This window comes from Trichechus manatus, unplaced genomic scaffold (assembly GCF_000243295.1).
Source record: "Trichechus manatus latirostris isolate Lorelei unplaced genomic scaffold, TriManLat1.0 scaffold00107, whole genome shotgun sequence".
In the NCBI taxonomy this organism is placed as follows: Eukaryota; Metazoa; Chordata; class Mammalia; order Sirenia; family Trichechidae; genus Trichechus; species Trichechus manatus.
In genome coordinates, this window is record NW_004444043.1 from 4,854,927 (window position 1) to 4,878,758 (window position 23,832).

The 23,832-nt window shown below is 38.5% G+C and overlaps 1 protein-coding gene across 1 annotated transcript in view; it reads right to left on the reverse strand.

The window, feature by feature from the left end:
* Positions 1–673: 673 nt before the first annotated feature.
* PCSK5 (proprotein convertase subtilisin/kexin type 5) overlaps positions 674–23,832 on the reverse strand; it is a 364,026-nt gene continuing 340,867 nt past the window's right edge. The window contains exons 14-21 of the mRNA XM_004383285.2: positions 22,072–22,215; positions 17,090–17,192; positions 16,618–16,811; positions 12,849–12,933; positions 8,265–8,362; positions 7,606–7,735; positions 6,390–6,505; positions 674–3,272 (exon numbers count right to left, since the gene is read on the reverse strand). Of these exons, the coding sequence (XP_004383342.1) occupies positions 3,157–3,272; positions 6,390–6,505; positions 7,606–7,735; positions 8,265–8,362; positions 12,849–12,933; positions 16,618–16,811; positions 17,090–17,192; positions 22,072–22,215 (986 nt within the window). The 3' untranslated portion in view covers positions 674–3,156. The remainder of the gene's footprint in view (positions 3,273–6,389; positions 6,506–7,605; positions 7,736–8,264; positions 8,363–12,848; positions 12,934–16,617; positions 16,812–17,089; positions 17,193–22,071; positions 22,216–23,832) is intronic.

The window sequence follows — 23,832 nt, forward strand, 5'->3', positions numbered from 1 at the left end:
TCCCAAAAGGCAGGGTATTGAATCATCAAGGCTAATGATTGCATCTCAAGTAAGTCAAAGAGCTATCCCTGGCTGTTTTTGCTAACTATTTAGTCCCACTCCATGGCATGTACTGGAGATTTATTTTAAACAAAGTCATCTTCCAGACATCCACGGATATGGCCACTGTCAGTTTTACACAAGTTGTCAGCAGATTGAACCATGCCACCTTCTCCTTTACCAACCCGCATGCTCCCTGCCTCATTCTCCACCCTTTGGACCCCATCCCCACTACACCTACTGGTGGATGCTTAGTGCTCCATGCCCATTGGAAGCACAGGGGAAACAGTGGACCCAGATGGTCCGTGGGCTGGGAACCAGCATCTGTACAATTGGAGAAAAACTACACCAAGCTTTTACAGATATTTTTCAAAACCTGCTTTGTAAAAACGGGATTTAATATACATTTATGACCAAATTTAACCTTTTCCCTTCTTATATATTGTTCTGTTTATTTCTTTCTCCTTTTCACTTCCTACCTCTGCCCACCCTTTCTTTTCCAACTTTATTTAGATGCTTCATTCACCTCCGCCCTTTCCTTGTTATTCATAGATTGCATGCAAAAACAAAGAACGGTTTCTCGTTACCTCGCAAGCTTTCAGAGATGTTTACACATGGGTATGAACAGATCAAATAAACAGGAACTTAGGTTAATTTATTAGAAAAAATAAAATGTGGAATAACATTGATTTTGGCCAGTATCAATTACAACCATTCTACTATATTTTACAAAAAAACAACTGAACATTTTACACATGTACAGTATTTTTCAGTAAAAGTGGATTTCGATTTAACAATGGAGCACTAATCAAAAATAAAAGACAAAAGAAAACAGAAGATAAGACTTCTGTCTCTAGAAGGTTAGAACATTTGTTAAGTCTCCGAACTTTGTACTATCCATGACATATATCTCATTATGAATATATATATTTATACATAATATATAACATTAACTTAAACTTTGAAAGCATTATGTTCTAGTTAATAATGTTATGTAGATAAATGAGGCAGTATAACACTAGTAGTTGAACCAGTATTTCCGTGACGTGACCTGCGGGGTCAGTGGGAAATGGAATGCATGCGGGTGGACCCCAACCTATTTGGCTGTCATGTGGATTGTTATTTGTCTAAGAACACAGACATCATTTTGATCTTTCCTATCATGATAACCTTGTGTCTCAAATATTATGGGCTGGTTCAATTAAATGGACTTCTTGGCAGGCATATCTGGAGTATACCATCTGCTTGACCTTGCTTTAGGCTTGTGCTTACACTTGTCCACAGGACTGTGCTTTAAATGTAAGACTGTATTCTGTGCCCAGGATTAACTTGCTTTCCTCATGTCAGAAGGGTCTGCAGTGTTATAAAGAGGAAAATTGTTCAGTAAAATCAGTTGCTAACCTAGTTACTTATGAATCATGTGACTCACTATCACCACAATGCTATTAAGAGGACCATTAGACTTATTATTTATCTTGGGTTGGAAGAAAGTTAACTTTGATGTCTGGGAATGACTTTTCAAGGTAGGCTTTTGACTAACTTGCTGCTTGGATGGGGACCTTAGCATCCACTTCCGAGCTTTCCAGGATAATCTATCTTAATATCATTCCTCTCCTCAGCTGTCAAAGCCAGTGACACTTTGGAAGTTAGGCTCTGAGAAGCATAAAGCCTGCAAGATGGCTGGTCACTCCCAAAGCAAATGAGGTCATCAATGGAGCTTTGATGTGAAAAATGAAGAAACTTGATATTGGTCTATATTCCTCTAAGCAGAGAAACTCAGAATTGGTAAAAAGATCATTAGGCTTGCTTATTTCTGATCATGGATCCAAAACAGTTTTCTTGTAATTCTATCTGCTAGTTTCCATGATGTATTTAGGGAGTCAGAAAACCAGTACAGGTATTTCAAAGAAAACAACACTCAGTAGATAGGTGTATCGTAGCATGGGTATAGAGGGACAGAGAAGTGGGAAAATAACAGAACCAGGAGGGTACAATCATGCTGCCCATATTCTATTTCCAGTTTTATTTTCTTCAAATGACAGGATGAAAAAAATGTCTAATAAGCACCATTGAAAACGTTGCCCGGCCAAATGGGGCACAGGCTTAAATATTATTTAAATAAATTCCATTTATTAAAAAATACAGGACCTTTTAGAAACTTTGACTCCAGGAAGAAATTTCCTGCATCATAGCCAAATGCCTTCCACCACCACAAATGAAATTTTTGATGGCCTTTAAAAAATGCTATGGGGATAATGGCTAGATAGCACCAAGAGATTGTTCAGGGTCCATAAAGTTAATACTCTGGATTTCAGGGGACCTGGCTTGGTCTAGCTCTTTTATGTATCTCTGCATTCCTCCCATTGCCAATTTGACTATATACAGCAATCCCATCAGTGGAAAAATCTAGTGGAAAAGCCAGTAGCAGCAAGTCTATCTGATGAAACCAGTGGAGCAGACTTATCAAGTGAGAATAATGCAAAAATCAGCATGCAATGCATGAAGCAAATTAAGCGTGGAAAGTATCAATGCTCAACTGTGAAGTACTAAGACAAACGACACCGAACACAACTCTGTGGGATGTTCTTAATGCCCTCAGATCCAGTTTCCTGACATTTCCGCCAATGGTGGACACAAGCATGAAAAATGACTGGTGTAAGAGCTTTCTCTTTCCTTTTGATCTATGTACACTCTTGCAATGTTTTCTGAAAGGTATTTTTAGACGTCTCAAAGGGGAAATAAGCAAGTAAATGCAAAAGGAAAAAAAAAGGACCTTCAAAACCAGGGCAGGAAATGAAATCATTACTTTAAAGTCAAATTTTGGCATCAAATGCTTTGGTCATACAATACTGTCTCTGTTGTTCTGGCTGTTTAGTGCTAAACACCCAGTTATAAAAGGTAGGCTTGTTGTAGGTTTATTTTTTTTTTCCATTTAAGTTCTGACAAAACAGTTCACCATCTCCCTGCACAAACTTGAGAGAGAGAGAGAGAAACAGAGAGCAAAAAAGAGAGAGGTGGCTTGCTTTTTTTTTTTTTTGCTTGTTTTTTTTTTCTTTTTAATAATAATATGGAGTAAATCTATAAGTCTACAGGAACAAAGAAATCTGGGATGGCTGCTCAGCCTTGGAATGTACATGTTTTGCAGCAAAGTTGTTGAAGAACCTTCCGTTGGCACAGATTGTTCTTTTTCACTAGCATACAGAAACCTCCTTCGGCCCAGGACTCTTCCGTTGCTTTTCCAGGAAGTCAGCAAGAGAGAGGGGGAGTTGAGGATGAGAGCAGCATGATGTGCACACACGGAAGAAGGTTTTGATTGGTCAGAGAGGCAGATTGGGGGATTGGAAGAGATCATTCAGGAGCAGTCAACAAGGAAGAAATTTGGTCCACCCAAAGTGATTTCAATCAACAGCATTGTTTTTCAAGGAGAGATATTGCGTCCAACAGGAAATGTGATTGGTATCCATTTACGGAGGAAAAAAAAAAAAAGGATTAGAAAAAGAATAAATTAGAAACCAGCAATAATATAAGCCAGAAGTTTTTCTCTTTAGAATTACCTACAGCAAAGAGTATATAGTCCTTGGTACCATATTTCATCACATCTAAGACACTGCAGATTTAAGATGCTCCCTTATTTTAAGTACTACAAAGAAAAAATGCTTATTAGACCATGATATTTTCTTATCACTTAGAATTTTCATTTTATACTTGAAAGTATTATATATAACATGCTGTTTTGTTTCTGTGCTTACACAAGAACGCTTTCTTTGAATATTGATCCATAATCTAATTTTTTGAAGCTATTTTGAATTGTAGTTGAATTCAACACATTCAGTAGTAACTATATGCCTGACTCTGTTGAATAGACAGCACTGTCACTAAGCTTCATTGATATCCAGGCAACGACAACTCCATCACATCAACCTGCTGGTCAAAAGCAGTTGGAAAATTCCAGAAATTATATGATGCACTTGATTTCAGAGATGTTAAAATGTAAAAATGTGTGTGTCTTAGACTCATTGAAATATGATAGTTGAGAGAGAACAAAAAAGTATATCCTTAAGTGTAATGACCATGTGATTTGAAAAGTCTGGTGAGCCATTGATAATCTCATTTTTTAAGAAATCCGAAAATGAACTCATTGCAAATTATGGTTCTTCATTTTCCACTTTTGCCCACAATCCTGACACTCCACTTTCACCAAAGTGCTGTCTGGCGTAACTTCATCCAGCTTACCATGGTTTAGGAAAACAGTTAAATCATCACAAACCTTGAAATGCCCAGTACAAGGGCTGTGGGTAGAATTTCCAAGTTATACTGGATTTCCTGGGTCAATCACTTAAAAAACTTCTTTAGTTTTCAGGTAGCTAACTAAAGAAAATTCTGGTCATATTCAGATACAGGGGAACCATGTTTTTAATTAAGGGTACGGAGACACTTGCTGATAACTAAAAATGATACTTACATGGTTCCCGGTGTGCCATGTCCATTCCTCTCACCCCAGTATGTGCAGCTAGGCCAAGAAACCCTCAACCATGCAGAGCCTGAGTGGGTCCGGCTCATCCCCCCAGACCAACGAAATCATACATCAGGAAAGCTAGGGAGATGCAAAGTCACCTATGATGCTCCATGGAAACAAGACCATAGATAGCGTTCTATCAGTGCCTTCACGTGCCAAGCTCTTTATGCTGCCCTTTTGAGATTCCTAACAGGGAGTTGCAGAATAACCATATGAGGTCAGTACTATTACTCTCATCTCGTAAGGCCCAGGGAAGCTCATAACTTGCCCAAGGTTTGGAGCCCAGATATGAACATAAGTAATCTGGCTCCTGAGTCCACACTCTCATCCCTAGCACTGCTCTACCACCAACAGGTGGTAGAACAAGATTTCTGCAAGAGGAAATATTCAAAACAAGGTAAAGAATAAACCCAGGGGAATGATTTTATCAAGTTAGAGTGTTCCAAATGCTTACTGCCTTTATTTTCATAAGGATCCAAAAGTGTTTAGAACAACCAGGGTTCAAAATAATTTCTTTCTACGCCATTGAGATGTAGTGTCTGCATAAAATTTTGCCACAAATTTAAGCCCTCCTCAGCATGAATTATATAGGAGGTCGGGAGTCAAAGTTCACAAAATGTTGGAGTTGGAATAATTTAAATTCACTCATTTTACAGATGGGTAAACTGAGGCTAGTCATTTGCCAATTTGTCTGGGGGATGGGGTCGTGTAGTGGTTCTCAAAGCTGACTGCAGGTTGAGGAGCTTCTAAAAATATCCATGCTCAGACTGTACCCCAGACCATTCAATCAGAATCTTTGGGGGAGCACTGGGGCCCTGGCATCTTGGTCGTGAACCAGTGGTACAAAGGAAAGAAAAGTGGACCAACATTTAGAAGTTTTAAGTTTTAAACTTGGTTCTATCCGTTTCCAGATATACTTTGGGTTTTTCCTTCTATAAGACTGGAATATTAATTCCTACCTTCACAGGCTTAATGAAAGATTCAGATACAATTTGATTACTATTTACTTTGCTATGCCAGTCTGTAAACTAACAGATTCATTAAGACAAGTCTAGGTACTTTATAAACCAATGTTTTGTGACAAATGGATAATTTATCTCCATTCTCTTGGTTTCATGATTTCACTTCCATCAGTAACCCATTAAGTATTATTAAGTATAATTATATATATTCTATTTATAGGTCAGAAAAAAAGGAAGATTCATCTATTCCGTCATTTCAATGCTTTTGATTGTTGAGTGGTGGTGAATTACAATTGAGAAAACTAAAAATCACATATTAAAAATTCTCAAGAATTTTCCAAAGGTAATAATCTTAAACTTGATCAAAGCTGTATGAACATAGATGTCCACAGCCATGTTATCTACATATCAAAAATACAAACAATCCAAATAGTGGTAAAAAAACTGTTTTTTTAGTGGTAAAAAAAATAATGGTAAAAAACTATGGTATCTCACATGATGGAATATTATGCTGTTATTAAAAAGGCTGTAATGTTCATGTCTAATGCTCATTGCATAAAGCAGGATAAAAAACTCAATGTACATGGTATTTAAAAAATATGGTAAAAAATACATATGGAAAAAGACTGAAAAGAAATACAGCAAAAATTAACTGTAGCAGTCTTGGCCAGTAGGATTATAGATGATTTATTTATTCTTATAATTAAAAACATACCATCGAGGGCCATAACTTCAAGATAAACAAATGCCAACAAGATATTGGCCATGTCCTATCTGATGCATGCCTGATGGCTTCTTTAAATAGAAATATATTAGACATCAGAATAGAAAGATCACATTTTGCTGAGATCAAAATGAGCGGTTGCACTCACCATCCTTGCAGATTGCTCCCATTTGACACATTCCCAAGTCTAAGAGATACCCACTGGGGCAGCTTGTACAGTTCTTGAACCCTGGACCACTGCAGGTCAAGCAGCTGGCATCACATCTATGAGAACAATGTACAATTGATTATTATTTCCCACGTCAAGCACAGGAGAAGTCATGTTTGCTAACAATGTCTTAATGTCTTATACTTAATTCTCCCTTTGACGATGACACAGGAATCTTTTCAGATGGTAATTGCCAGGTTTGACAACATTAAAGAAAACCCAGCAGGTGGAAATTGTGATTTTAAAGGGGACATAGTAGGTATTTGAAAACAGAAATATTACCGTAAAGGTTTTTAAAATACTCCTGGGACAATAAAAATATCAAAGATAAATTGAGTTAAAGTCACAGGGCAGTGCCTATTGGTAAACGTTTGAACTTTATTTTATTATTAAAAATTCTAAGTTTTCCAGTTCCACTAAAAGTTAAACATAGAATTACCCACAGGTACATGTACATCAGTATTCAGTGCAGCACTATTCACAAAAGCCAAAAGATGGAAACAGCCTAAACGTCCATAGACTGATGAATGGAATATTACTGAGCCAGAAAGAAAAATGAAGTCCTGACACATGCTATGACATGGATGAACTTTGAGAATATTTTGCTGAGTAAGGTCAGTCAGTTACAAAAGGACAAATGTTATACAATCCCACTTCATGAAATATCTGGAGCCCTGGTGGCACAGTTTAAGTGTTTGGCTGCTAACCAAAGGGTTGGCAGTTCAAATCCACCAACTGCTCCTTGGAAGCCCTATGGGGCAGTTCTACCCTGTCCTATAGGGTCGCTATGAGTTGGAATTGACTTGATGGCAATGGGTTTGGTTTGATTTGTTATATGAAATATCTAGAATAGGCAAATGTATAGAGGTTAAAAGTTTATTAGTGGTTACTTGGGGCGGGAAGAAGGGGGAAAGGAGGAGTCATTGAGAATCTGCTGATGGTGATGGAAAATCTGGCAATGGATAAAGGTGATGGTGGCACAACATGACTAACGTAATCAATATCACTGAACTGTATACATAAAAAATTTGATTTAGCAAATGTGCTACGTATATTTTTGCCATGCAAAATATCTAAGTTCTCATATTATTTATGAAGGCAGTCATATAAGGAACTAGGAATCAAATGCTAGGACCATGGGGGCAGATCCCCTTACTTTTTGCAGGATTTGTAATCATTCTCTGAAGAGTGGTCAAAGTAGTAGTTGATACTGCAGCTCTGCACACATCTCCCATCCTCCATGAAGTAGCCTTCAGTGCAGTTAAGGCACCCATCAGCTCCTGCTCCTTAAAAGTAAGACAAACACAAGAAACAGAAACAAAACTTTAATAAACCAAATCAAACCAAACCAGTTGCCGTCGAGTTGATTCTGACTCATAAAATTTCAACAGAGGTTGCATAATGGGCTGTTTCTTTAATAGTCTGTGAAGATAGAAGTAACATGTTATGATTTTAAGAGTTGTAATTTAATATTTGTGCTTTTTCTTACTTTCTTTGGGAAAAAAACCCGAACAACTCCCATGTTAAACTGAACCCATTTGCTAAAAAACATCAAATCTCTTTGGAAAGAGAAGGAGATACCACTGGGATATTTAAGTTTCTCAATAGGCTACTGTTGATTGACTGTCAATGAGAATACAGATATATTTGCATGATGATTGAAAAAGAAATATGCTTCTCAGAGATTTCTCCAACATTTAGTTAAAAAAATATCAAGCGTGTTGCTGAAGTGATGAGTGAAAACAGATAAACAAAAGCAACACCAGAGCCAGAAGAATAAAAGGAAAGGCTTGGGGGAGTGGGTGGGGGTGGTACCAGCACAGGTGGCACAGAAGCGGTGGCAGGGTTGACAGTCCTGGCCATCAAAGTACCATCCGTCCTCACAGGCAACAGAACACCGGGAACCCTGCAAGCTGGAAGAAATAGGAACAAAGCTTTACACGGACTGCTGTGATCCAGGCAAAGAGGTAACAGCTCTCCAAACTCCATATGCAACAAATATAGTTGCCCTCGAGACCAGGGGGTTTGGCAAAGCTTCAAAGCAACGGAAACATTCCTTGTACCCTCTTTTTCCCTTTTGATGCCTATCATGCTTCCGTGCCTGTACTGATGCCTGAAGCACGAACATGGGCTGTGAGGCTTTGGGGATAGTCTTCTCTTTAGATTGGCTGACATGCTTTATTTTGGTCAACATCTTCCAGCCCTGAGACTTTTACAAACATTTTATTGAGAAAAAAATCACATTACCTAACAATCTGGAGTACTCCCTAATATCCAGACCTACTACATAATTATGTTTAATGTTATTTTGTAATTATAAATGCAGTAGCAACAGGCGGTGAGATGCATTCCACTTGAATAAAAGTGTACAACTATCCCTGCCTGATCCCTAGACCAAATTCCCAGAAGTAGTAGCCTTTTTAAATTTTTTCAGTATTTCTGATTTTAGTTCTTCTACTGGTTACCATCTAAACAACAAAACTCTAATATACTTCTGCCTATATTTCTTAATTTATTAATGTTAACAATTCTAGTGAGGAATTTAACAAAATTACCTATCTATCCTGCTACTTTCTCAAACATCTCAACTTTTCTTAGTTATGTTATTTAGTTTTTCTAGTAGTTATACGGAGCCCTGGTGGCACAGTGATTAGGAGAGTGGCTGCTAACCAGAAGGTTGGCAGTTTGACTCCACCAGCCTCCTTGGAAACCCTGTGGGCAGTTCTACTCTGTCCAATTGGGTTTCTATGAGTTGGAATAGACTTGATGGCAATGGGTTTGTTTTTTGGTTTAGTAGTTACGTACAATATTAACTAATTAATTTAAGTTTATCTAGCATTACTAGACACCATCTAATGAGTTGCCAGAATGTTGGATAAGGAATGCATATTTTCCTCTTCTTCCTCCTGATTTCTGTTAGCTATGATATTTTTTCATAATTTCCAAATTAAAACTAAAAAAATTAAATATTTATAAATTAAAAACAAATAAATAGAATTTATAATATTTCATATATAAACATTGTCCACTGCATAATCAGTGTAATTGGAATTATATAATCCTATGTCACCAAGTCGATGGTACTCGAACATGTGTATCTAATCAACAAGGTCAAATGATTTCCAGCTTCCTAAACCCCCGATACTGCTCCAATTCACATCTCTGCCTCTGTTTCCTATATGGAGCATAAGTAAAAAGTAAAATGTATTTTGCCTTATGCTCATTAAAGAAATTTGCAAAGCACAAAAATAAGGTAGATGAGAAAAACCTCACAAATAGTCCCTGTTAACAGTTTAATCCATTTCCTTCCAGTATTTTTATGCATAGATTTTTTCTCCCTGTTTTTTTTAGCCACTATTTAAAAATTTACCAGTCTCTTGAGAAAAATGGTCAACCCTAGAAGTCCACAGAAAATGCAAGGAGCCTCAAGGAAACCGAGGACTGCAAAACTGAAACTGGACTTCATTCATGACCTTCTGACTGACCAGAGAGGGCTGTTTAAAAAGCCAATAAAAGAAAATCCCCTCCTTTTCTGTAGAACTGGGAAAAAAAAAAAAAAAAGACATTGCATCAAATGGTACCCTTTTGTGGCAGGAAACAGGACCCTGAAAAACTTATCAGAGCTTTTGAAAAGCTGCCTCGTTTTTCTAATAAAGGACAGTACTTCTGAGGTTGGCATCTGGTCAGCAGGAGACAGAGGTTGCCCTGTGTGAGTAAGGAATGAGCTAAGTGTGATGTGTGGCAGAGAGCAGTTGCTGTGAACCCGGACTTTCTGCTGCTTCCAAAATACTGGTATCATAAGGCAAGTGGACCTGGTACTGGGAACTCCTGGTGAGAAAGCTTACACTCTTTCAGTATTGTGTTATCCAACATAGAAGCCTCTATCTAGCACACATGGAGACTGAGCACTTGAAATGTGGCTAGTATGGCCAAGGAACTGAATTTTAAATTTGATTTACTTTTAACTATTTTAAATCTGAATTTAAAAAACTGGTACGTGATTCAGTTACTGGAAAAATCTAAGTTTGGAATAACTTGGCCATGTAAATCTACCTTTTTGAGTAAATTTTATGAAATCTAAATATAGATCAAGTATTTCTTATAAAAAATTATTGTCTGAATCAAGATGTGCTTTAAGGCTTTAAAGGTATTATACACACCAGATTTCCAAGACTTAGTATCAAAAAAAAAAAAAAAAGTAAAATGTCTCAGTAATTTTTTATATTGACTACATGTTGAAATGATAATATTTTGGATATATTTGGTTAAATAAAATATTTTATGAAAATCAATTTCACCTGTTTGCTTTTTACTTCTTTTAATATGGCTACTGGAATCTTTAAAATGACATATGTGGCTCTCATCATATTGATGTTGGAGAGCACTGGTCTAACTTATTATATTAAACGTTTCCTAAGAAATAAAGAAAATTATCTTAAATAATTCTTTATTTCTTTTTTTTTCTCTTTATTGTGCTTTAAGTGAAAGCTCACAGTTGAAGTCAGTTTCTCATACAAAAATTTATACACACATTGTTATGTGACCCTAGTTCCTATCCCTATAATGTGACATACTCCTCCTTTCCACCCTGGATTTCCCGTGTCTGTTCAACCAGCTCCTGTCTGTTTTTGCCTTCTCATCTCGCCTCTGGACAGGAGCCGCCTATTTAGTCTCACGTATCTACTAGAGCTAAGAAGCACACTCTTCACGAGTATCATTCTAAGTCTTACAGTCCAGTTTAATCTTTGTCTGAAGAGTTGGCTTTGGGAATGGTTTTAGTTTTGGGCTAACAGAGAGTCCGAGAGCCATGTCTTCTGGGGTCCCTCTAGTCTCAGTCAGACCATTAAGTCTGGTCTTTTTACTAGAATTTGAGTTCTGTACCCCATTTTTCTCCTGCTCCATCAGGGACTCTCTGTTGTGTTCCCTGTCAGGCAGTCATTGGTGGTAGCCGGGCACCATATAGTTCTTAATTCCTTATTTCTCATGGAACAACTATGTGCCAGATGCTTTGTAAATGTTATCACCGTTAATCCTTACCACAATTCAGCAAAGTAGGGGATATCATCCCCTTTTTATAGAAGAGAAAACTGGGTGGTTAAGTGACTTGCCCAAGGTCACACAGCTGATAAACAGCAGAGGGGGATTTGCACCCATATCTACCTTCTTTCTTTTTATTATGCTGCTCTGCACCTTCTCCAAGAAGAATTAGGAGTCTGAATCAACTGAGAATTATCATGAGTAAAGTTTTGAAACGAAAGGCACTAAGGAAACTAACATTGAATGTACTTACGGAAAAAAAAAAGTAAAGCCACAGAGAGTCAATAAATGCAAATAAAAATGATGTTCCAATACTGAGCAGATATTCAATAGATCTAAATAAAAATGTTCCAATATTGATTAGTGTGAGGAATTACCTGCCTAGAAACTACCTAAACCAGTTCCTGTCACGTAAACTATGACTCATGGTGACCCCACGTGTGTCAGAGGAGAACTGTGTTCCATAAGGATTTCGGTGGCTGATATTTCCCAAGTAGATCTCCAGACATTTCTTCTGAGGTGCCTCTGGGTGGACTCGAATCTCCAACCTTTTGGTTAGCAGCTGAGCATGTTAACCATTTGTACCAGCCAGGGACTCCGGAAAATGCCTGGACCCTGCCGATTTCACCTCTGATCAAAGGGGAAAAAAAGATACTATCGATCCTTAAAAGGGATTCAGTACAATAGAATCCGAACTCTGCGTAAGCTCAGAGTCTAACTCCTCACTCAACGTAGGTCGTGGTCTGACCTTCTCTACTGAGATCAACAGGATACCATGTTCTCTGGAGCTGCATGCTGCTCTTAGGGATTCTGCCAACTATCTCCCTTTTGCAATGAGCAAGTCATCCATTCAAGGAAAACATCCCCTGGTGTTAAATCTATGTGCATACCATAGCGTAATGGAACCAGGCCTGAGGTACTTAAGATAAGAGAATGATTGGCTGTATGGAGAGACATAATAAAGATAAGGGAATAGTTTCCAACCATCAAAGGAATAAATCAGGGGGATTAAATATAATTCATTGGCATTACCTGCACAGCAATCCCTGACTGGCACATTGTAGGTCAAAAGTATGAAGAATGCCTCTCAAAGGGCCATTTGTACTTACTTGTATCTGAGTAATCTTTTCTAAAGAGAATTTTATTTGGTTTATAAACCTTCCTTAGGCAAGATGGCATCCTATTTGTCACATAAAATGGTAGAAAGAATGCAAATAGCAATCTCAAGCGTCTCAGTGGGAGTCAAATCAAAGGTATATGGTAGGAGAGTTATTTATTTACTTCTTTATTTTTTTTTCCCGTTTTATTTCTATTGAGAAATTCCTAGGATTGTGTTACTTGATGAACTCTTCACTCACTTACCTTAACCCATCCCTACATTCTGTACAGTTCAGGGACTCCGTACATGTCTTGCAGTTTTCACCACATTTCCGGCAAAGATTTTTCTCTGTTAAAAAAAAAAAAGTAACAAGGTTATAAATCAATTGATCAGTTGAATTCCATAAAGCACGTGGGGAAGTTCTGATATTTGCCAATGTATGCCATGGTATCCTTGGCCTTGAGTAGAAAATTGCAAGAAAAGCCTCAAACTCACTATTTGTTATCACTTCTCAGCAAACCAAACACAGGAAGGAATTGCAGCACCGGAAAGCACCTTGGGGATCATCTACTATAGTGCAGTCAAGAAAAGTATGATCTGCTTAATTCTTAGTTGATTAGTTTATACACTGCCCCTCCCCTCCCCTCCCTTCTCCTCCTTCTGTCTCTCTCAAGCAAGGTTTTCTAACTTCCATCAATGAAAATTCTCACTAATGAAGCTGGGGCAACATCATTGTGGGAGGGTTGGGAAGCTATGCTTGAGGCCATGGAATGGAATCATAGACTCCCAGGCTCTCAGCTTTTAGGACGACTCAGATGTGCTGTACTCCATTTAAGACTATAAGAAACCAAACCAAACCTGTTGCTGTCGAGTCGATTCTGACTCATAGTGACCCTATAGGACAGAGCAGAGCTGCCCCATAGGGTTTCCAAGGAGCAGTTGGTGGATTTGAATGGCCCACCTTTTAGGTAGCAGCCGTAGCACTTAACCACTGCACCACCAGGGCTCCATGACTGCAAGAAGACTGCAAGATAAGGGTCACTTATTTATTTCTGGCATCATCAAATGGTATCTTGCACCTTACAGCTACTGTGGAATTGATATGAATGTTACTATATTTCACATAACATCTGTATTCTGGATAACAGAAATGATCTGATTGAATAAATATACTGTGGATACTGGTTTTCCTATTTAATACCAAACCCAGGTCCACACTGGAGAAAAAAAAAATGGCAAATTCATGACTGGGTATCTTGTTTATTGTTCTATCACAAAAAAAGGCAATTTAGTATCTTAACCATCAGTTGCTGTTGAGTCAATTCTGACTAATGGTGACCTCATGTGTGTCAAGATAGAACTGTGCTTCATAGGATTTTCAATGGCTGATTTTTCAGAAGTAGATCGCCAGGCCTTTCTCCCAAGGAGCCTCTGGGTAGACTTGAACCTCCAACATTCCGGTTAGCAGCCAAGCACATTAAATGTTTGCACCACCCAGGGACTCCTAGGTGTATTAAATAAGGTCCTTTATCCTAGACAAAATTTTGCTGGAGACTTGGTACCTGCTCGGAAATGCATGTAGATGATATCCACATATATATGTAGAATTGAATGAAGCTTTGTTCGTGGGCCTCTCTTCCTGTAATTGCTTGATCTGTTGATGCTCTTCAGCATTCCAGAGAGAAACCATGCTTTAATGGATCCCTATAAAGACCTACTGGATTGTGTCTGAGTACCTCAGCATGAAACACGAAGCCCTTTACAATCTCATGGTAGTTAACCATATAGTCTTCTTCACCATGTCATTAAGAATCTTGCATATAGCATACGATCTGAAGTCAGAGGGCCTAGATTTACCCTCTGCTTTTATCACTTCCAGTGTGTAAGTTTCGGGTCTCTGTTCTGTCTCTTGTTAAGTGGAGATTACAATGAGGCTTGTCTTGAGGGCTTAATGAAATTAGACAAGGGAACTGTATGAACCATAAAGCACTGTACAAGTGTTGGTAGTAATTATTACTAGTCATGATCATATGTGACCACCATGTTGTATATAAATGGACTCATTCAAGTATGAAACTATAACAAAAGGCAATTACATAAAAGGAAAGAGATACGCAGACCACTTGTATCAACACTATATGGTAGCTGAAGTAATTATTTGCACAGCCTTCCTTAATTATCCACCTCCCAGGCTCTGGAAAAAGAACTGACTCTCTCAATTATCCTGATCCTGCCATACAACATTCCAGAACCAAATTTCTTTTCCAAGGTTCAGGTTCTTAATAGAATTTCGCATTTCTTCTCCCCCAAGAAATAGTGCATATTTCTGTGGATCTCTTACCTCTCCTTCCCCCCATTTTCTACTTTCTCCATTAAGTTGTAATTCACATTCCAAATTTTGGGGCAAAAGGAGAATCCCTACCCATTGTTCTAAAGTGCAAGTTCATAGACGCTATTGCCTCATAAATAAATGACTGCCTTTGAATCAATAAAGAACTTCACTTCTTAAGAAGCTCGAGTACCCACTTTCAGAATCTTGCCTGATTTTATTTAACAACTCTTTTTTTTTTTCACACTTGGCTTTTCTTCTTTCTTAAGTTGTGTGGAAACATGGAATTTCGGTGTCATCCTATACCATGGTGCGATACCCTTGTTAAGGCAAATTATCCAGCGCTCAGAAATAAAGCAAAAGTTATCTGCATGTCTTTTCAGTATCATGTTGGAGCGCTGTCTACAGAACTGCCCAAGGATTATTTAACTCTATAGGGGACTATCCCTCCGTCTGTTTATTAACCACAGTTGATAGAGCCTAAACTCTGTGAAGTTACATATTAGTTTACAGATTTTTGTTTGGATGAACTACAAATGATTTCTATCCATTAGAAAAAATAACCCCCAAGTAGGAAATGAATCAATTTTGTCTCTAACTTGATTTCATTTTGCCTTTCCTGGTGGACTACAGTGCCTGATCATCTTTGAACCCATTTGCAGATTCCCTCATTAATGGATTACATAAGTATTTGAGATATCTTCACCCTATATTTATATACGGAGCCATGGTGGTGCAGTGGTTAAGAGCTTGGCTGCTAACCAGAACGTTGGCAGTTCAAATCCACCAGCCGCACCTTGGAAACTCTATAGGGCAGTTCTACTCTGGCCTATAGGGTTGTTAGGAGTCGGAATTGACTTGACGGCAATGGTTTTCTTTTTTTTTTAAAATATATATATATTTCAACTTCTGAAAATTATGCTTTGATACTACAGAGGCCTGGTCCTAGTTTGTTAGTGTGCAGAAAAGAGCAGGTCTGACTGCTATCTTTGGAAAGGTGTGTGCTTTTAAGGTTTGCCCTTGGCTGGCATCTGGGAACTTGGATTTTGGGAGTGTTCCCACTATTCCTTTATAAGAGTGGCTCACGGTGCCTAAACTATTTGTACCAACAATATGGTTTGTGCTGAGCACCTACTTTCCTTCTGGGAGTCTGGAATTTTGGTACATGGCAGGCAGAGCATGCCTACCTGACCAGCTCCTGATAAAAACCCTGGCTGCTGAGTCTCTAATGAGCTTCCTGGTAGATGACATTTTACAAGTACTGTCACAAATCATTGTGGGGGGAATTCGGCACGTCCTATGTGACTCCGCTGGAAGACAACTCTAGAAGCTTATATACCTAGTTTCCTCCAGACTGGGCCCCATGCGCCTTTTCCCTTTGCTGATTTGACTTTGTCTCCCTTCGCTGTCATCAATCTCAGCCATGAATGAGTGAGTAAGACTATGTGCTGAGTCTTGCGAGTCCTCTTAGCAAATCCTCAGACCTGGAGGTGGGGTGGTCTTGAGGACCCCCAGATACAGTTACAGGCATTTTACATAAAGCTTCTAAATTCTTCTCTTAAAAAATAGCAAACGGCTAGATCCCGGTTCGATATTAAGCAAAGCCTAGACTCATAGAGGAGGAATATCCCTCCCAAGGTCACTCATTTAAAGACAAAACCCACCTTTCCTCTCTGAAACCCAAACATTTGAAATCAACTCACTGGTGTCCTGATAAAACCCCTCGGGGCAGTGAGTAACACAGCTGTTGGTGTCTTCATTCAGGAAGTAGCCGTATTTGCAGGACAGGCACTGGTCGCTGTGGTTCCCAAAGCAGGACTCACAGTTGGGGCCACACTTCCTGCATCGTTTCTTGTCCGCGTGGTAGTGACCAGGTGGGCAGCTAGAGACACAGATCCTGCATTGGGGAAGGACAAGGAAGAAGGGCCGTGTCACCAGTGACTCAGTCCACAGCATCCTCATGGCGATGTGAGCACACAGCTGTCCTCAGCCTCAAAATCCTTTTTAAACCACGCTGATAACCCTACATCCAAAGGGACAAATTTGGTTTGGTAAAGCTTTCTCACCCACAGGGTGTTGAAGTAGCAATGCAGTTACACAAGACCAAGTACCTCGAGTAAGTCATCTCTTGGTCCCAACCATGCTGTGGGGGGTCCCGCTTGGCCTCTTTCTTACCTGGTGTTGTTTTTCAGCTTGTAGTAGTAGTGCAAACAGTCATTGCAATGGTCCGGCCCCGGTCCGCCACAGCCAACCTCACTGCACTCAGGGTCACATGGGCCTTTCCGAAACAGATCAGAGCAACACTTCACAAAAGGACTTTAAACCAGGTCAGCTTTCCCTTGAATTTGGTATAAGACATTTTTTGTCCTTATGCTCTGAAGGTTTCTTTAAGATGGAAGAATGATGGTCAATGTGGTTATAAGCCCAGAGATAGACTTTGACTTTTCTGGGAAAACCTCAATTGCCTAAGTATCAAAAATGTAAATCCTACTTTTCAAGCACATATGGGTGCCTTGTGGGAGATAACAAATATTTCAAAATTCAGATGAACAATGCCACTGTAGCAACTTGAAAAAACTGATGCAATTAAATATGCATAACTTTAAAAATGTCAGATTTATGGAAAAATGAGAAGTAAAGCTGTTGACAGAAAAGACATAAAGGTTATTATTCAATGCCTGGACCAGATTGCCTGTCTCATCCAAGGTCATTAAAGCCACTGAATACCTCTGAGATACTGTAGACAGCAACAAATGTCATTATGGCATCTGGCATGAATTTATCAGCATTTAGTCTTGGATTACAAAGCAGGTACTTCAGGTGCAGAAAATAGATTTAAAATTGCATTTTACCCATGAGCCAAGGCAACTCAACAAAAGAAAATGATACATAAATTTTAAAAATGCAAGTAAGCTTAAAGAATTCCAGACTTGTGATGAAGGTTCCTAATCTCTTTTGCTACATATTCTTCAAAGCAGAGCTAGAGAGTATGCACAGTAAGAAAACAAAAAAGTCTGCCAGAAGGATGGAGCTATTTTGTGATCGATGAAAAGCTTTCTAATGATATGATTATAAAAGTTTTGCTTGCTTAAACTTTCTCTTTCCTAGTTCTCCATGTTTTGGGACATTTGATCTCATAATCTTCAAGCTCTTTCCTGTTGCATATTCATATGATTTTAACTAGCAATAAATATATATTGCATGAAATGTATAAACAGTAAGAGCACCAGAAATGCTCTGAACTGTACTCTTTTTAATCAAAAGGACTACTGATGAAACTTCATCTTTCTTAGTTATATTATGGGACTAAAAAAAAACCCAAACCCGTTGACATCAAGTTGATTCTAACTGATAGTGACCCTATAGGACAGAGTAGAACTGCCCCACAGGGTTTCCAAGGAGCGCCTGGTGGATTTGAACTGCTGATCTTTTGGTTAGCAGCTGAACTCTTAACTACTATGCCACCACGCTTTTCCACTGTGGGACTAGGTTCTACCAATTACTGAGTCATAGAGACATAAAATGTTAGAGCTAGGATGGAATGACTTAGAGAATATTTTGTAAGCATCCTCATTCTACTGATGAGAAAATAGATTTTTCAAAAGTTCCAATGGCTTGTCCAATATCATAGCGTTGATGATATTCCTGGGGAGAGCTGGGATCAATGTGTGTGCTCATTCCTTGTCCAGGTCTCCTCCCTAGTGGTAGTAAATCACGCACTAGAGATGACCTTCTGATCGGAATAGAAATGAGTCATTTCAAAACACTGCAGATTTGGAATATAGTCCTGATTAATCGCAAGAGTAATCTGACCAAACCCACTGCCATCTAGTAGATTCCGACTCATAGAGACTCTCTAGGGCAGAGTGGAACGGCCATACAGGGTTTGCTAAGCTGTAATTTTTACAGAAGCAGACTTTCTCCCACGGAGCAGCTGGTGGGTTCCAACGGGCAACCTTTCAGTTAGGAGCTGAACCCTTAACCACTGCACCAGCTGGGCTCACTGAGTAATCTGACAGCACTGCTTATCAGATTGGTTTAAGGCTTTGGGGGAAATAGACTAACCTGACAGCACTGTTTATCTCTATTCCCCCCAAAGCCTTAAACTAATCTCTAAGTTTAATGGCACAGCTAGTACATCTTGGGACATTTTAACCATCTTCCATGGTCAGCAGTTCGAATCTACCAGCTGCTCCTTGGAAACCCTATGGGGCAGTTCTCTCTGTCCTATAGGGTTGCTATGAGTCGGAATTGACTCAGCCCTAGCGGGTTTGGTTTTTGGTTTATGGTGCACTAAGAGAGTGGTGTCAGGGCTGAAGTTCAGCCAGCTGTGGGTTTCTCAGTCCCTGTGATTCAATGAAACTGTACAGGGATCTTGTTAAGATAATGCTATCTCTGCCTCTGATTTCTAAATGAAGATGGAAATCACATGTCCAAAAGGACTTAAATTTTCACCAGCTGACTTCTAAAAATAAAAAAGAAACAAACACCCAATACATTTATTCTTGATATTGCCAAAAGGGCTCTGTATGGCGAGACATTCAAGTTCACATCCTGGGCTACTTATTTGATAACTGTAAACTGTTCCAGATACAGTTTAGCCTTATAGGTTTCAGGATAAAAATGAAACAATTGTCTTTGTTTTCCTCACAAGTGCCCATGTGGACATTTTGGAGATGTAATGGGAAAAACCACAAAGATGTATGACTGTTTTTCCACCTTGTTCAGAATCTTAGCATTACCCAAACCGGAACTAGAAACATAACAATAGGTTACTATTATATTCCATTTATGTTTTGGGGAACTCTTTCTCATATTAGAGAAGACAAAATGGTTTCCTAGGCACAACATGAACAGTAAAACAACACAAAAGCTAACACGATCTAGCTCTGGTTAGTTCAATTGGTTTTAATTACCTGAACCTATTATTGACTCTGGGACACTACCTGTTCAGAAGAAAAGGAACCACATGCATACTTAGGATATTCTATTTAGGTGACTAATGAAGTACTTTCTTTAATATCTCGGGGAAGAATCTCAGAGACTTGCAGAGGAAAACACATTCCTTCTAAAGCTTCATTAAACTGTTATTTACAAACAGTTCTCCATTATGGGAATCTCTGTCCATTAGGTGTTATATATCACATCTAAGAAGGTCTACGCACTCCTGCAAGATAAAGCCAATGCAATAAGACAGGAATCAAAAATATATTGGAAAGGAGAAAAAAAAAAATGCAGATGGTATGACTAAAGTACCTGAACTGCCCTGGAAAATCAACTCTAAACATAAAAACTAATGAGAGAATTAAGCAGAGTGGCTAGATATAAGATAAATATGCGATAGCCAATATAGTAGTTAGAAAACATGGAATATTTTCTACGAAGGTAGCAACAAGACCCAAAATACTTAGGGACACTAACAAGGAGAAAACTAACACAATTAAAATTTTCAGTAAGATGGGATATGGTCTATGTTTTGGATGGAAAGAGTCTATATTAAAAAGCAATTCTTCCCATGAGGTTGCTCATAAACTCAATTAATTCCAACAGAATTTTTAAAGAAGGACTTAACAAGTCATTTTAAATTTCATCTGGAAAAATAATGGAGCAAGAATTGCTATGAAAACGGGAAGCAGATGTCCTACAGATATTAAAATATATCATGAAATAAAATTAAAATAACTTAGGAAGTATTAGTTTAAGAATTATTAGATTGAAAAGGTGGTACCAGGAGAGACCCTGTTATATTAGAACTTAAGTATATTATTATAAAGGAAGCGTCCTAAGCCAAGAAAAGAAGGGACAGTAACTTGGCCAACAACACTAGACTATTTGGAAGATAATTAAACACAGAACTTTACTTCACATTAAGTATCATAAACCAAAATAAGTTCCAGATGAATTAATGACCAAATGTAAAAAATAAGGGATTACAAAAATATGCATGTGGATATTTAGCTGATTTTAAAGGATAAAAATTCTGCAAAAAAAGTCACACGTTACATCTGAAACTATAAACTTGATCCTCCAATAGTTCATTATGTCACAACAATACAAAACAAAAACAAAAATTACATATGAGACACAACTGATAACCGAGAAAATATTTACAGCAAATATGAGACACTGTGAGAAACAATTTACCAAGAGTTCTTACAAGTAGATAAGAAAATTACTACCACCTTCAATGGACTATGGGTAACAGACAGGTGTATTAAATTCAGAGAAGAACAACAGAGAAAAAAATGTTTAGATTTACTAGCAATCAGATTTATAAAAATTTCAAAGTGCTCTTTTCTCCCTGCCCCTTTTCCTTTTTTTTTTCCTTCCTTTCCACTCAGTGCTGGCAGGAAAGAACGTAGTAAACACACAGCTGGTCACAGCATGGACTGCTATATCTTGTCCGGAAAGCAAAGTGACCAAATGTATCCAAGCCCTAAAACTGATTGTTCCCTTTGATGCAGTAATTCTCAGAATAGAACTCTATCTAAAGAATTAAAGATATAGTTCATCCAAACATTGTTGAAAGTAGTATAAATCTCTAAGCAAACTATACGCTCTAGAATATGGATTAAACACATTAGGGTTTAGCAGGGTGGAATATTATGCTGTCTTTTAAATATGTGTTCTGACAATATTTGACAATAGCAACAATACTCATAATAAAATCTTTAATGGGAAAAAAAGGATACAGAGTCTATATATGGTACAGGGAGTCTCTGAGTGTTGTAAACAGTTAAGCGCTAGGCTGCTAACTAAAAGGTTGGTGGTTCGAACACACCTAGAGGCACCTTGGAAGAAAGACCTGGTGATCTATTTCCAAAAAGGTCACAGGCATGAAAACCCTATAAAGCACAGTTCTACTTTGACACTCATGGGGTCGCCGTGAGTGGAACCGACTTGATGGCAACTGGTTTTTTTGTTTTATAAATAATATGGGTTTTGCTTTCTAAAAAATACATGAATATTTAAATATATGAATACATATACATGTCCATATATACGTACACATACCTACAAGCACATATTAAAAATTTGTGGGTAGAAAAGGAGATGATAGATAATCAGTATTTGGGTAGTGGTATATCCCTCAAGGAGTGATGATGATGCATGAGCTTTCTTTCCTTAGGCTGGGTGCCCAATGGAAGCTGGCTCACCTGCATAATCCTCTGTCCCATAGTCATCCGTGGGGTCCTCCACTCGGCTATAACGGACGCGCTCCACTTTGGGAAACTCGTTGGTTGGTGAATATGGCTGCACGGAGGTGCCATAGAGGACTAAAGACCATTCTTTCAATTTACCTTGGGAAATAATGAAACCACAGCATGACCGAATATTTACTCTAGCTTTATAACTTTTATTCCTTCTCATCTAAGAAAAAGCAACAGTAGAATTCCTTCTCATCTAAGAAAAAGCAACAATAGAATTGTGGAGAGCAGATTCACATGAATTTTTGCAGCAGATGCAGGACTAGGAATGTCCATTTCTCACTGTTTGCAGAATTACCTATTCAATAATTCACACACCATGTATTTACCGACTACATACTATACACTAGCAGTAAAAGTATTTATAGGAAGACTGAGAAATAAACACACCTCAGTTTGCTGGATCAAGGGCTGAATTTCAAATTATGAGTATTTAAAGGATTCCCAGAATTTTACAGAAGGATTTGTTCTCCCAGGCATAAAACTCTTATTTGATTTGAGCTTTTTTTTTTTTTTTTCCCCAGTATCTAACTTGTTTATCAACAAATAGACAAAAGTAACTACTTGGTTCCACCTAATTCCTGAATCAACCACTCAATCTTTTTTTTTTTATTGTACTTCAGGTGAAGGTTTACAGAACAAATAGTTTCTCATTAAACGGCCAGTACACATATTGTTTCATGACATTGGTTAACAACCCCACGACATGTCAACACTCTCCCTTCTCGACCTTTTTTTTTTTGGTGAAAATATACATAGCCAAAGATACACCATTTCAAAAATTTCTACATGCACGAATCAGTGACATTGATTACGTTCTTCCAGTTGTGCTGTTATTCTCAGTTTAGATGAAGGTTTACAGAACAAAATAGTTTCTCATTAAACAGTCAGTACACATGTTGCCCTATGACAATGGGTAACAACCCCACTACATGTCAACACTGTCCGTACTCAACCTTGGGTTCCCTATCACCAGCTTTCCTGTCCCCTTCTGCCATCTAGTCCTTATCCCCGGACTGCTATGCCTCACTAGTCCTGTTTTGTTTTATGGGACTGTCTAATAATCTGTCTGGGGGGCCATACTCTCGGGGTTTCTCCAGTCTCTTTCAGGCCAGTAAAGCTGGTCTTTTTTGTGTGTGTTAGAATTTTGTTCTACATCCTTCTTCAGCTCTGTCCAGAACCTTCTGTTGTGATCCCAGTCAGAGCAGTCAGTGGTGGTAGCTGGGCACCATCTAGCTGTACTGGACTCAGTCTGGTGGAGGCCTTGGTAGCTGTGGTCCATCAGTCCTTTGGACTAATCTTTTCCTTGTATCCAGTTCTCTTCATTCTCCCTGGCTCCCAAAGGGGTGAGACCAGTGGATTATCTTAGATGGCTGCTCACAGGCTTTTAAGACAACCACTCAGTCGTAAGAATGCATCACTACTTGTTCCTAGAGACCTGTGTGAGAGTCCCTGGGTAGTGTAAATGGTTAATGCACTTGGCTGCTAACCAAAAGGCTGGAGGTTTGAGTCCACCCAGAGGTACCTTGGAAGAAAGACCTGGTGACCTATTTCTGAAAAACCAGCCATTGAAAAACCCTATGGAGTGCAGTTCTACTCTGACACACATGGGGTAGATTTACTAGCAATTGAATTTATAAAAATTTAAAAATGCTCTTTTCTCCCCCCTCCTTTTTTAATTTTTTTCTCATTTCATATAAATGAGCCAGA